The following is a 15374-nucleotide window of genomic DNA, read 5'->3' as shown; positions in this document are numbered from 1 at the left end:
ACACACACACACACACACACACACACACACACACACACACACACACAAACACCCTCCATCCCCAACCTGGGCTTAAGTCTCACCTGGGCTTGAGGTAGCTGAGTGCTTCTGAGAACTGGTTGGTGAGGAAGAGGTCCAGGGCGGTCATGCACTGGTCCAGGGACTCATGGAGGCTGCTCACAGGAGTCCTGATGGGAGAGACACAGGCATGACCTGGGAGCTCTCAACAGAGCCTCAGTTGAGAGGCTCGACTGTCCTGGCTGGAACAGAGCCGCCCAAGGCCCACTCGAACTCCCTGGTGGTCCTTGGATGCCTGTCATGAGCTCCTCCAGGCTTCCCACTCTGTACTAAGACACAGGACAATTTGGACTTACCTCTAAGTGTTCCTAAAGGTGGGAGGGGGAGCACAGGGGGGTGGTGTCATCTGAGATCGTGGGGAGGGGCTGAGGATGGGATGTGGTGGGTTGGTGCAAGGAAACCTCAGGAATAAATTTATCTTACCTCTCACAAGGGTAAAAGGAGTCTTTGTGGCCCTTCTGACCCATTGGACTTTTCTGCCCCCACTGGGGGGCACAGCCTACCCACTAAATCCCACTTCAGCTCTTTTCTTCCTCCTCCTTCTCTAGGCCTTCTCCTGGCCTCCTCAGGCCTGCATTCTAGAACCCCACAGGCGCTGTCACAATGGGCCATAGTGGGCAGCCACCCTGTAAGAGCTGTCAGGGCCTTTTATGTTCAAGGGCTACCTTCCCAATGGCACCTCCAGTACACCCGACCTCCTTCCAGTCCTTACGCTTCTTGATAGCTCTTATCACCCTCTGACATATATATTTTTTTACTTATTTTTGTGTTTATCGTCTGTCTCCCTCCACTAAAATATAAGCTTCCTGAGGGCAGGAATCTTTGTTTTGTTCACTGCTGTATCACCGGCACCTAGTATCTGGTACAAAATGGGCTTTTGATAAATATAGGTTAAGTCAGTGAATGAATGAATGGATGGATGGATGGAGAGTCTTGGGCTAGGAGGGCAAATCCCTGATCTTTCTGAGCCTCAGCTTCCCATCTGAAAGATGAGAGATGATCCCAAAAGTCCTGTCTGGTGGTCTTATGAATGTCTCTTCTCAAGAGGTCGCTTTTAAGTAGAGAAGGCTCTAAAAAGTGTCTCGATGATCATACTGAAAGGAGATCCTTTTCCCCCAAAGTTAATAAAGTTCTTTCTCCACCAGGTAAACTTCTACACCTATCTTAAGGCCCAGCTCTAATACCTCCTCCTCTGTGACGTATCAACAGAACTTCCCAGGCAAAAGGAAACATGCTTTGGTCAGAACTGAACTCTTGTTTGTTCTCCCAAATCTGTTCTCCAGATTTGCCATCTCGATAAGTACTACCCCTCGACCAAGTTTCTCAAGTCAGAAATAGTCATCCTTGACACATCCTCCCCCTGGCCTCCGTCATCTACTCCATCAATAAGCCCTATCAGTTCTACCTCCTGAACATCTCTTAATCCACTTCCTTCTACACCCAGTGCCCCCCAGTCCAGGCCACTACCATCTGTACCCACGTCTGATGGAAGACCCCTCCTCTACTCCTGTCCATTCTTAACTCTTCTCTCTCTCTGTTATCCCATTTTATTGTTTTTCATGCCTCTTCTCTCTCTTCTTTGCCATCTCGTTCACTCTCTCTGTTAGATTCTAAGTCATTTCTTTAGATCTTTCATTTCGCTAATTCTCTTTAAGTGGGTCTCATCCGCTACTTATCCTCTACTGAGTTTTTAATTTCAGTGATTTTATTTTTCATCTCAGAAATTCCACTTGGTTCTTTTTCAAATCTGCTTGGTCATTTTGGGCAGTATTTTGTTCCCTGCGTATTGTTGCAAGTCTATCCTTGATTTCTTTATACATTTTAAACACAATCAGTTATAATCAATATCTTAACACTCTAGGATCTTAGACTCTTAATTCTGCTATTTCTTGCTTCTGGTATCTATTGCTCACAGCGACTTGTTTCTTTGTGTGTTTTGTAATTTTACCATGAGCTCCTATTTGACTGATCCCAAAGGGATCTTGAAATGAGAATCCATTCCTCCAGAGAGGATTTTCATTTACTTCAGCCAGGTTCCCTGGGGTGCTACCACCCCCCAAGACCATTTATGTTACTTTTTTTAGTTTAGCATACCCAGGACCACAGAGGTAGTGTATATTCAAACCTGAAATTTGTGTGAGGGCAGACCAACATGTATAATTGTCTAGGGAGCCTCTTTGTCCCCACAAGAACTGTCGTCTCCCTTTGTGGTGGGTGGGTGTTTTTTTGCCCCTATTTGCTGAGGACGTCCTTTGAAGGTGGCAGATTCACGTGAGGTGGTGGGGAGGCTAAGTTCCAACTCTTCACATTGTCGTTGGGTAGCCCCAAGTCCTTATTTCCCATTCCTTAAGTGTCATTAAAACTCAAGATTCTAGGTTTCTGGAATTTGTAAATACCCTCAGGTTGCTGTGGCTTCATCTTATTTACCAGCCTGATTTCAGCTCTCTCTTAATTCTTGGTCTGAGAGGATTTGTTACTTCTGTGGGCACTCAGGAATGTATTTTAAAGGATGTATGTTGAAACTCATCCAGCCTCTAGGTAGTATTTTTAAGGGATAATGTAGGAAGCATTATTCCCTTTACTCTGTCCCTCTCATAATAGCCAAAATTATCTTTTTAAAACCGAAATCTGACCATGTCACTTCTGGATTTGAAATCCTTCACTGTCCTACTCTTAAGATAAAGATCAAGTTCCTTTCCAGGGCCAAAAAGGGCCCACTGGAAGCAGCCTCTGCCCGCCTCTTCATGAGGCAGGGACAGAGTCTTCCTTGGCACCCAGGGCTTAGCCTAGTGAGTGGTGTTCATTCCACTGTCTCTGTTGCATGAATCAATGAAAAGGCAGTGAGTACCTACTGCGCCAGGCATTTAACTGGCGTGCTCTCCGTGAGCCCTCACAAAGCCTTGTGGAGTGGGGTTATTATCTCCACTGCAGATGAGGAGATGAGGCACAGAAGAGAGGTGACTTGGCCAAGGTCACACGCCTAAGCGTGGGTTCTAACCCGTTTCTGCCTGAGCCAGTGCCCACCAGCTCAGCCCCAGGAAGTCAAGTCCATTGTCCTGGCTTCTGCCCATCTCTAAACAATTCCAGAGTCGAGAGCCTACCTCCCACTTCTGCGCACACCCCGCTCCCACTCCCACCTCCAACCCCATCCAAAAAGAGGTTCTGCCTCCTTGGTCTATCTGGAGAGAAAGATGCACAGACAGATGGACAGACAGCACAGAGGCGCATAGTCCCTCCCCTGGCAGCCCCAGCACCACTTCCCCTTAACTGTCATGAGGTGGGTCTGCGGTGACCTCTCCAGACGGGCAGCTGCTTTGGGGCAGCCCTGGAGCTGATTTCTTCCCTGCCACAAACATCCACCCATCTCTGGCTCTGGGCCAGGCCTGGGGCTGGACTCTGGGGAAAGAAACTGGACCCAGGCGTGGGCCTGCCTTTGAGGGCTACAGTGACGGCTAGAGCCATCAGGGCCGTGGTCATGGGAGTCACTGGGGGCTGGGGAGGCCCGGAAGTGAGGGGGGTGCCGTCAAGGAAGCTTTCTGGATAAGATGGCCCTGAATTGAGGACAAGATGGAGAAGGAAGTCCCAGAAGAGGAAAAGAGTGTGAGCAAAGGGCTGGAGGCATGATACCATAGTGAGGAGGGGGCACAGGCCATCATGGGGCAGGTGGAAAAGACAGAGGCTCTGGAAGGCCTGTAAGTGGACGGGTGGGATGGGGGCATCCCAGCTGGCTGGGGAGCTCAGGTCACGCTAGGGACATTGGCCCCATTTGACCTAATAATAGCATGAACAAACACCTATCACCACTACGAGAATATCACTTCAAGTCTTCTAAATTGATGACTGCATTATTTCACTCAGTCCTCCCACCAGCCCCAAGAGCCAGATGTTCTTATCTGCATTTGATAGATAAGTGAAGACAGTGAAGACAGGAACCTGATGTCCTCCTCCCAGGACCCTGGGAGAAGACAGAAATACTTTCTGCAAAAGCAACCTGCCAAACCATTCCCCTCCCCTGACTGTGACTGAGGTCCCCACTTCTCTGCAGGCTGTCCCCACGTCTTTAAGGCCTTTCTGCTCCAAGCCACCCTGCCGGGGCCCAGGCCAAAATATTCCTGGGCTCCCAAGTGGTGATGGTGGCCTCTTTGCTGTGCTGGGTGGAAACTCTGGTATGGGGAGGATGCTGAGCAGGGTGGAGCGTGGAGCATGGCTGGTGACGACTAACACCGGGAACTTTAGCGTAGTGGGGGAGGGGGCTTGAAGCCAAAGTGAGAAGAGGGCCACCCACTCCCCTTTCCTCCCACCTCCCCACGGTGGTCTGCCTGTAAACCACTACCTCAGTGCCTGATGGGCAGAGCTGGGGGACCCTCTTCTCCGCTGGAGACAGGAAGCCCTCCTACCCGGATCCCAGTCAGGGTAAGATGGGTGGGGCAGTGGAGGCAGGGCGAGGCAGTCACTCAGAGAGCAGACTGGAATCAGAGCTGGCTTTTACTTCCTTCCAGCATTCAGGGGGAACTTCTGGCTCAGGGGGTAAGGCAACCTGTCCATGGGGATCTGTCACATCCACAGTGACCTTTCTAAATTGCAAATACGATTGTGACTCTGCTCCCAGAGTCCCGCTTAGCTGTGCATAAAGCGAGTACCACGTGGCAGGGAGTGATGTGGTGTGGCCTAGGTAGCGTGGAGTTTTGAAAGCAGACAACCCTGGACTCAAGCTGCAGCTCAGCAATCACTTGTTGGAGAAACGTGGGAAGGTTCTTTAACCTCTATGAGCCTCAGTTTCCTCATCAATGAAATGGGAATGACCTACCTCCCAGGGTTGCTGGGAAGAATGATGGAGACAGTGGAAAGCACAATAGGAAGTATTCGGGAAACATTAGCAAATTTTTTTTCCTAAGATTATGTATTTCCATCATTTCTTTTACCGAGCAGCACTACTTTTATAATGAAACTAAGTAACTTTAAAAGATTGAGTGCACATATCCTGTAAAATCCCAGCAATTCCACTCCTACCTGGCAACGTGGAAGAACACTCACATATGTGCAAAGGACAATCATTCAAGAATATTCAATGTTTGAATAACAAGACACTGGGAACCATCTCAGTGTTCACCAAGAAGGCTGGATAAATAAATAAATGATGGTCTCTACATCAGGTGGCATATCATACTTCAAGGCAAGTGGGGACCAGGGCTTCAAGGATCAAGAGAGCTAAATCTCAGTAACCTGAAGCTGAGTGAGAAAAAGCAAGCTGCAGAATGATTTGTGCTATATGACTCCATTTACAGAAAAAATTTAAAGAGCTACGTATTTTTTAGGCTTATACATACTCAGCAAAAGAATAAAAACAGACAGAGAAATGATAAAACCAAAATTCAGGATGGTGACTATCTCTGTAGAGGGAAGGGTGGGCTGGTCCACAGGGATGCTTTATTTCTTACAAAGAATATGAAATAAACAGGGCACAATGTTAACATCTGAAAAAGCTTGCTGGCAAGGGCATGGAGTTCATTTTATTATTTGTGATATTCTTCTGAAGGCTGAAAATATTTCATAATTTTTAAAGTGGAGGAGATTTAAATGTTGGTCTTTTCACCACTGAGCCTCACACATGGGGCTGGGCCCAGAGCAGGCCTGGGAGTGTTTGTTGACTGACTGAATGAGTGTCTATGGTGAAGGTGGAACTGCTTTGCTCCTGCTCTGCTCAGACCCCACCAGAATGGCACTGAACAGGGCCAGGGACAGATGGACCTGGAGGGCACGCAGGTGGGTAGGTATGGTTTAGTGTGAGGACGACCTGCCAGTGCTAGAAGGGCAGGCTCATTGCCCTGGAGGCCCAAGGAGGGGCCAGAGGAGCCCTGGGTTGTAGAGAGGACTCAGTCAGGGATGTGAGTGTGCAAGGAAGAAGGATGAATGAGGGGTCTAGTCTGGGAGTTCAGGATTCTTTAATAGGTGCCCTGCTCCATGCCTGCCTTCTCTCCTGGAAACCATTTTTCTGGGCCCAATGGGGTGGTGCTCAGGACTGGGCAGAAGGGATTTAACCAGCTTCCAGATTTACAAAGACCAGCCCAGAGAAGGAAGGGAGCAGCCAGCCCAGCCTCCCTGTATTTTCCAAAGGAGGGACCAGAAGTCTAGGGAGGATAAAGGACTTGGTCGATGTCATACAAAACACTGCCTGACTCACCAGGCAACCCTCCCCCAGGCCAGGGTGTCCACCGGCCACCCAACTTCCAAGCCCTCAGCCTGGGACACACACAGGCCCTGTGGAGGCCTCCAGCTGACAGCTGGCACCAGCCGAGTCACCTCCCTGTTCACGTGTTAGCCCTGAGGCCCTAGGCAAATATTGTCTCTGGTGGTGAGGCTCCAGGCAGAATGGCAGCCCCCCCAGCTCACCTGTGCAGGATCTCCACCCAGCAACCTCCTAGCAGTGCCGGCTCCCAGCAGCAGGGCTCCCAGCCCCTATCCACGGGGGTCCAGGAATGGCAGAGTTGCTCCAGGTCTCCCAGCAGCTGGCAGCTGTCACTGCTACAGGGGCGGTGTAGGGGTCCTACAGGGTTCCTCAACGGGGTGGGGTGGGGATGAGCAGAAGTGCCACGTTGAAAGTGACAACACCCACCTTTACTACCCCTGTTCCTGTTGTGCCCGGTGGGCCGGGCCAGTTCCTATCTTAGTCTTTTAACTCCTCCGAATATCCCCGAACATGAAGTACTGTCTGGCATCGCTGGGTTCAAATCCCAGGCCCATTTCTCACCTCCTGGGAGACCTAAGACAAGTCATTTAAGAGCTACTGCTCAGTTTCCTCACCTGTAACGGAAGTGACAATAAGAGCCCACCCACAGGTGTGGAGATGTAAACGCCACGAGCGGAGGAAGGAGGCTCTGACCCGGCTGTGGCCACAGCTTCCTAACGAAGTTGGGACCCAGCGGGGAGTGACCGACCGACCCAGGGTGCCCAGGGCCTCCACCGTCCCCGCGCAGCCCCCTCCCCGCTCTCCGAGGGTGGCGGCGGCAGCACCCGGAGGCCGGGAGGGGCGGGGGTCGCAGTGCCACCCCGCAGAGGCTGGAAGCCGCAGTGCGGGCCTCGCGGGAGGCCAGGCCCGGCGCCGCCCCCGCCCCGCCCCGCCCCGCCCGCGCCCTCCGGGGCCGCTCCGCAGCGCACTTACCCTGCCGGCACGGCGCCCGGGGAGCCGGCCGTGGTCATCGCCGAGGGGTGCGGACAGCGTGCCCCCGCGGACGCCAGCCGCGGCCCAGGTGCTGCCGCCGGAACCCCGAGTGGGCGCTGTGCCGCCGAGCCGCGGACGCGCCGGCCGGGGAGGGGAGCGCCGGGGGCGGGGAAGGCGGCGGGGCAGGGCCGGGCCTCGGTCTGCCCACCTGCGCAGTGGGGCCAGGCCGCCGCCCGCCCGAGGCCGACCGCAGACGCGGGCTCAGCAGCGGGCGGGGGCTGCTTGGGGCCTGCCCGCCAGCGGAAGGCGCCCCCGCCCCACCTCCGCTTTGACGGGTAAGACCCCTGGGCGCCCAAGGTCTGCCCAGCCCATGCCCCCGACAGCGGGGGCTCGCTCCTTCCTAAGGAGCCCCACCAGTGTGGTCCCGGGAAGTTCTCCTAGGCCTGAGGTCCACCTCCCTGCCACTCTCACCGCCCCCGACCCAAGCCCTTCATCATCCTACTGCATCGGTCGGGGGCATTCATGCAAAGAAAGACATGGCCTCCAGAGTCAGGCTTGGATTTTAATCCCACCCACTTGTCCACAGCTTGACTGTGTTTGCAGGAGACCAGAAGGCAGAAAATAACGCGGTTTAGCACTCGCTGCTAGCCAGCAGTTCACACTCGCCTCCTCAAATAGTCCCCATAGCTGCCATTTTACAGATGGGGAAACTAAGGTACAGAGTTCACGTGACTTGCCCAAGGCCACTCACCTAAAAAACGGCAAGTCGTGATTGGAACTCAACCCTCCTGACTCCAAAGTGCACACCCTTGCCTTCTGGGTCCCCTCTCCCCTGAATCCCCAGGGCCTATGTGGGGTCACCCATAACACTCCTCAGATGCCTACTGTGTGCCCAGCCCTAAGGTATATGTCTAGGACCAGGGTTGAAGCCGACCTGGTCTCCTGGCAGAAGAGCCACTGGCCCATGAAGAGTTAACCAGCTACCACGTCCAGGCCCCAGATGCTCTTAATCATGACTCATCAGAGCACGTGGCTGCCATTAGAGCTGTCCCTTCACAAAGGCAGGGGACAGAAGGAGGAGGGACTCCAGCACCCCTGGATCTGCCCTGAGCTCCAGGATGTTAGAAAAGGAAACAGGAGGAGTCTGTAGAAGCAGCCATGATAGAAAGAGGGCTTGGACTAGGTCCTGGGAGAGCCAGGCAGATTGGGCCTGGTGGCAGAGGGGAGAGGTTTAGGGGATTACTGTTTAAATCTAAACAGGTTGTCTAGAAAGGTAGTGAGTTCTTATGCTGTCCATATGTGAGCAGAGCCAGGTGCTCACTAGCAAGGGTTATCCCACCTCTGGGATTCTGACATAAGCATGGAAAAGATAATTAACTACAAGGAGTGGGCTATGATAACATCCACTGTCATCTACAGAAGTCCAGATAAGGGAGAGTGCTATATAGGCTGGGGGCTTCCTGGAGAAGGTGGACAGAGTTGAGCCTTGAAGTTTGTATTATTTATACACAATGAAGTTGTAGAAAGGATGTACCAGATGGGTACATGGATGAAAAAGCATGGAAGTGGGCAAAGGTACACTGAGGACATTTTCCTCTGAGGTAATGATTATAATGACTGATATTCATCGAAGGCTTATTATGTGCCACACATGTTAAGTATGTAACGTGGATTATCTCGTTTAATGCACACTTTTAACCACCTCTCTGAGCCTCAGTTTCCTCATCAGTAAGATGGAAGTACTGCCTGCTTCAAAGGGTCATTGTGAGGATTAAGCATTATGTGTAAAACGCCCAGAATGGTGCCTAGCATGTGCTTATGGTGTTACATAAGTGCCCTGACGATGGTGGTGACAGTGTCAAGGTAGATGCTATTATTCTCCCCCTTCTACAGAGGAAAACTGAGGCTCAGCTTTGCCTTCAGAGCTGGAACTCTGCCCATGCCACAACGGTGGCAGTGATGCTGGGGCCACTCGCCTGGTGAGTCAGAGCATCAGAGTGGCCCACCCCTCCTGAGGGTTCCACCTGGGTAGTTCCCGGCTCCCAAGAGCTCCTTCCTAGCCCCAACCCTGGGGAGCCTGTGAGTCACCATTATTTCTGCCTCCCAACCCCGGTGACCCTGCTCAGGTCACCTGCTCATTCCCAGGGGACCAGGAGAGCATCCTGAGTCCTGGGTTCCCTCCTCCCCTGCCAGGGGACCGTTTTTTCTGGTGCTTGGTGCCTGGGAGATGCGAGGCCTGTTTTCCTCTCTCATCTTCTCCCCAGCCTGTAAGAACAAACCACTGGGCTCACTGCACTTCTCAGTAGCCCTGAGACGTCTCAATATAGACTGTTTTCACCAATACCATCTCTCAGCTTAAGAAGGCCTTCAGGAAATTCCCTGGTGGTCTAGTGGTTAAGACTTGGTGCTTTCACTGTCGGGGCCCGGGTTTGATCCCTGGTCAGGGAACTAAGATCCCAAAAGCTGCATAGCATGGCCAAATTTTAAAAAATTAAAAAAAAAAAAGAAGAAGGTCTTCAATAAGTATCTGTTTAGTGAAACCTCCTCAGAATGCTCCAGAAAGCTCCATAGTAGCTTTATCTCCCATCCTACAGATGAGAAGACTGAGGCTTGGACCAAGTGTGACTTGGACTCAGGTCTAGCCATATCTTAAACCAGGTCTCAATTCTATCCTGTAGAGAAAATGTGTGGAAATGTATGTGTGTGTGTGTGTGTGTGTGTGTGTGTGTCACAGAAATAAGGGTGTGAGCATGTGAAAAGTGATGCCATCGTAGAAGGAGCTTAAGCTGTGAAGTCAGTTCTCCTCTCTGAATCTCAGTCTTCCATCTGTAAACCTGGGATAATAGTGCCAGCCTCTCAGGGATGCTGGTAGTAATGCTTACTGAGCATTACTTGGGTGACCCCTTGTCCCCTTCCCTATTCTCAGTGCCTTTCTCCAGACCTCTCCCTGGAGAAAGCCTCCACCCCCCAGCCCCACCCCCACTGTCTCTAAAGCCCAGAACTATCCACCTCAGACCCTAGAGCCCTCCCAGTGGCTGTAAAGCAGGTTTTCTTAAAGTGAGTGAGCCCCACCCAGCAGGTTACAGGCTTGGGCTCGTTAATACTTCACAAGTAAACAGGCCCATCCACAAAGGGCCCTGGAAGAGGGCTGAACCAGTCACAGTTCTTCAATATTCCCTGGAGAGAGGCCCTTAGGGAGCACGAGGCCTGCTCCTTGGGCTGGCCCCCTTCCTCCTCAAGGACTCTGGCCCCTACTAGCTGTGAACCTCAGACAAGTTACCGCCTCACTCTGGCCCTTAGTTTCTCTCTCCCCACCAAATATAAAAGGGAGAGAAGATTGCACCAGGAAGTCAAGGACCCTCCCTGCTCTGAGGTTCTCAGTTCTGGGATCTGAGCTCTTTTATGAAAGTCTGGTCTCCAGGAGCTGCCAAGGGTGGGTCTAAGAAAGGAGCCTCCAGTCAGGCACAAAGGACCAAGAACAATTCTGAGTGAAAAGAAGATACAGAATGCTAATGAAGGGTTTCTGGCATCGAGTGGCATCCCGTCAGAGGTTAGAACTTGGGCTGCAGGACCAAGAAGATCTGGCTGGACTCCTGCCCCGCCATGTCCTTGCTCCGCAGCCCCAAGCAAGTCAGTCATCCTACTAGCTCGAGGCAGGGCAGGGAACGGTTCAGAGAGCAGGTTTGCAAGCCAGGGCTTATACCCCACCTCTGACACCCTGCACTGCATCTCTGAAATGGGGATGTTGATGGCACCAACCTCACTGGGTTGCTGTAAGGATTAAACGAGATAAAATACATAAAGCTCTTGGAATGGGGCCTTATCATTATTCTTTGAGCTTTAGTTTCCTCACCCATAAAGCAGGATAACAAGACTGTCGTGAGCATTAAATAAGCAAATGAACCCAAAAGAGCTTTGGAACTATGCAAGGCTGTCCAGAGAAGAGGCATTTCCCCTATGATGTGCACCCAGACCAGGTCCAGAAGGACAGAGTAGCATCCATTGGACACCTACTACATGCCCTCAGGGCAAATGTGCTACCTCACTCACTGCTGGTGGGAGTAGAAAGTGGCACTGTCTTTCTGAAGGGCAACTGGAATTAGGGGCTGAAAGCCTCAGAAAGATGACCAGTAACACCTGGGTAGCAAACATGTCTTAATAAATAATCAGACACAAAGATTTATTGTACATTGATGTTCATCATAGTGTTTCCTATAATATACAGCTGGAAATAACCTAAATGCCCATCAATAAGGAATTAGTTCAGGGACTTCCCTGGTGGCGCAGTGGTTGAGAATCCGCCTGCCAGTGCAGGGGACATGGGTTCGAGCCCTGGTCCCCGTGTGCCACAACTACTGAGCCTGCACTCTAGAGCCCGCGAGCCACAACTACTGAAGCCCGCGCACCTAGAGCCTGTGCTCCATAACAAGAGAAGCCACTGCAATGAGAAGCCTGTGCACCACAATGACGAGTAGCCCCCACTCACCGCAACTAGAGAAAGCCCGTGTGCAGCAACAAAGACCCAACGCAGCCAAAAATAAATAAATAAATATATATTTAAAACAATAAGGAATTAGTTCAGTGAATTATAGTGAATTTGTAGGGTGAACTATTCTGCAGATATTAAATTTATAGAGAATTTATTTGCCTGGATTACTGCATTGTCTCCTAATTGTTTGCTCTGCTCTTACCCTTGTCCCCTTATTGTCTACTCTCTACACAGCACCAGACCCACTTGATCAGATCATGTCACGCTCCTGTTCACACCTCTGCACTGGCTTCCCATCGTGCTCAGTGCAAAAGTTAAGGTCTTCGCTTGGCCACCAGGCCTGGATGCCCTGCACCCCCATCTCTCTCTCTGATACCATCTCCCTTTACTCTCTTATTCAGCCACACTGGCCTCCTTGCTCTCCTCCAAATATGTCAGGCACGCTCCCACCTCAGGAGCATGCCTTTGCACTTCCTGTGCCCTGTGCCTGGAATGCTCTTCCTGCAGATATTCACATGATATCTGTGATAGTCCCTCACCTCCTTCAGGACTTAGCTCAAATGTTACCTTCTCTGTGAGGCCTTCCCTGACCATTCTGTTTAAAATGGAACCATCACACTCATTCTCCCAATTCCTTTGCCCTGCATTATTTTTTCCATAGCACTTGTTATCTGACATCCTGTATATTTTGCTTATTCGTTTAGTCTCTGTCTCTCCCTACTAAATTCTACACTCCACAAGAGAAGAGTTTGTTTTTGGTTTTTTTTTCCCAGCTTTGTTCTCTAACATATTTTCAGTGCCCAGAACAGTGCCTGGCACACAGTAGGTGCTCAATAAATATTTATTGCATGAATGAGTTTTTGAAAAGGTGGAAAAATATGAGAAAAGCAGAATACAAAATTACACATCCAGGGCTTCCCTGGTGGCGCAGTGGGTGAGAGTCCGCCTGCCGATGCAGGGGACGCGGGTTCGTGCCCCGGTCCGGGAAGATCCCACATGCCGCGGAGTGGCTGTGCCTGTGAGCCATGGCCGCTGAGCCTGCGCGTCCGGAGCCTGTTGCTCCGCAACGGGAGAGGCCACAGCGGTGAGAGGCCCGCGTACCGCAAAAAAAAAAAAAAAAAAAAAAAAAAAAAAATTACACATCCAGTACTAAAAAGAAAACCCCAATGTCTATGCATTTGAGAAAGTATGAGGAGGCTTCAATTTCCTCATCTATTAGAATTGGAGACAACAGGGCCCCCGGTCAGAGTTGTGGTGCATCGAAGATGATGATGCATGTCAAGTCAGGGCACAGCCAAGGGCAGATCTCGCTGTTATTACAGATCACTGAGGCAGCAGAGTTGAAGGGCACAGGGTCTTCTGGAGGCAGGGGCCTAGTTAAGAGGGTGTCGGGGAGAGAAGCTGTGGCTGGAGGGAGCAGGGGCAAGTGCAGGTGGAGAACGGTGACGATTTGAGTGCAGTGCTGTCCTCAGAGCCTGGGGGCCCGCCATCCCCCTTTGAGTGGCCTGGCCTGCACTCAGGGACAGTGCTTGGGTGTGCCCTTCAGTCACTGATATAAAGGAAGTACCCACCCACCAATTTTCTTGGAAAGAGAGCAGAGTTACTTCAATCTGACGCTTGGATGCTCTATCTGGGGGAGGCTGTTTCTTAGCTGGAGATGAATTTTTACAGGGGGTGGGTATTGTAGGGCAACTCTGCGAGGGGGTAAGGGGAACACCTGAGGCTGTGGGAGGGAACATGGACGGACAAACTTTGTCTGGTGGGGGAAAAAGGAAATCAAAAGGAATAGACCAGGGCTTCTCTGGTGGCGCAGTGGTTGAGAATCTGCCTGCTAATGCAGGGAACACGGGTTCGAGCCCTGGTCTGGGAGGATCCCACGTGCCGCGGAGCAACTAGGCCCGTGAGCCACAACTACTGAGCCTGCGCGTCTGGAGCCTGTGCTCCGCAACAAGAGAGGCCACGACAGTGAGAGGCTCGCGCACCGCGATGAAGAGTGACCCCCGCTTGCCCCAACTAGAGAAAGCCCTCGCACAGAAACGAAGACACAACACAGCAAAAATAAATTAATTAATTAATAAACTCCTACCCCCAACATCTAAAAAAAAAGAGGAATAGACCAGACCCAGGTCTACCTGGATGGGTGCCTGATGTCCCACCCACTGTCATAACTCCTAATATAATTGTCTGGGTTATAATATAACCAGCCAGTTAGTAGGCTGGGCAAAGGATTTTACCTGAAAGCAGTAGATTTCTGCACTGCTGTTCACCTGGGAAAGGGCTGATCTTGAGAAAGGAAAGGAAGGCTTGGTTGTCTTGGTTAAGGCAGAAATTTCCTCCTCTCTTGGGAGGGAAGATGCTGGAAGACATACATTGGGCCCTCCAGAAATGGAAGTTCTGCAAGAAGGCTCCTTCCAGGATGGTTGAGGGGCTTGGAGAGGAGCCATAGAATCATAAAACTCAGTTGCTCATTCCTTGCATCCCAAGGAGGCCTTAAAAGTTACAGCCTGGTCCTAGTCAAGTGGTAGGGAATTAGGGGAAATGTCTGTCCCACCCTTGGGATGGGGTGATAAAGCAAAGAGCCTACACCCTCTCCAGGCCAGGGAGGTGGTGGTAGTCATGGAGAGAATGGGACTAGGGCTGGCAAAGCCACAATCGCAGGGGGTGGTGCGTGGCACAGGTCCCAAGCGGGGTTCATAAGGGACTAGTTCCCAGCTCCCAGGGGGTCAACAACAGCTGGAAGACTGAGACAGATGGTCAGCGGTGCTCCAAGGAAATCATAATTTGGGTACTTCATGAAACTATGGCTTTATTTTAAGGCCTGCCATGTGGCCACATGGATGCTACAACCCTCCCCGCCCTGAACCCTTCCCTGCCACCCACTTGTTTTTAGAGAACTGTTTCTCCTCCTCTCCTCTCCTGCCCCAGTGGCTGAACGGGAGGTGCGTTCTCTTCCTTGACCCCACCTCTCAGGACACAGTGGTTGGTTAAAGGAGAGCCAATTGGAATGCTTCCCTGAGCTTTTTCATATTAGAGCTGGTGGAGAAGCCCCTTTCTCTCCTGGCCTGGGGAGACTAATCATAATAATCAGTAACACTCTTGGGTATAGCACCGACTATGTGTCAAGGACGGTCCTCTGTGCTTCGCATAAACTAATTCATGCAGTCCTCACAACAACCCTGTGAGGCAAGTCCTACCATTACCCTCACTTTACAGATGAAGAAACTGAGGCGCAGAGAACTTAAACAACCTGTCCAAGGTCACACTGGTAGAAAGGCCCGGAGTCAGGATTCAAAATCAACCTGTGTGGCTCCAGAGGACTTTCCACTGCTTTGTCTAACTGTCCCAGGACGTGAGCTTGGAAACGGCTGGCATCCCTGTCTTGCATTGAGTAGAGAAATAGGTGAGCATTAGGAGAGAATGGAGCTGACCACAGACAGAAACTGAGCTGAGAGGCAGAAATCTTCAGGGGAAGGACAAAGCAACTCAAGCAACTAGAGCTACAGATTGAAGAGATTTCAGGAAATGTGGCATGCTGGCAGAACTGAAATTGCAACCTAAATAATCTATTTTCCATTGACCTCAAGAAAGGACCAAAAATACCCCAAGTCAGAATCTCTCCATAACTGACAAAGGGGGACAAAGGTTACT

The 15374-nt window shown here is 51.2% G+C and overlaps 1 protein-coding gene across 5 annotated transcripts in view; it reads right to left on the bottom strand.

The window, feature by feature from the left end:
- TTC39A (tetratricopeptide repeat domain 39A) overlaps positions 1-15374 on the bottom strand; it is a 61652-nt gene that overhangs the window by 32145 nt on the left and 14133 nt on the right. Inside the window, exons 1-3 of one of the 5 annotated variants that reach the window (XM_029227728.1) lie at positions 6268-6283; positions 502-634; positions 84-188 (exon numbers count right to left, since the gene is read on the bottom strand). In XM_029227728.1, the coding sequence (XP_029083561.1) occupies positions 84-188; positions 502-545 (149 nt within the window). In that variant the 5' untranslated portion in view covers positions 546-634; positions 6268-6283. Of the gene's footprint in view, positions 1-83; positions 189-501; positions 659-6267; positions 6284-7237; positions 7354-15374 lie in introns of those variants that run through there. The other 4 variants (XM_029227730.1, XM_029227725.1, XM_029227727.1 and 1 more) reach the window with 4 other exon arrangements.

The sequence above is a fragment of the Monodon monoceros genome, unplaced genomic scaffold (assembly GCF_005190385.1).
Source record: "Monodon monoceros isolate NGI ecotype Baffin Bay Population unplaced genomic scaffold, NGI_Narwhal_1 Super_Scaffold_18, whole genome shotgun sequence".
Taxonomy (NCBI): domain Eukaryota; kingdom Metazoa; phylum Chordata; class Mammalia; order Artiodactyla; family Monodontidae; genus Monodon; species Monodon monoceros.
The sequence above is the reverse complement of the archived record's forward strand: the minus strand, read 5'-3'. Positions and strand labels throughout refer to the sequence as shown.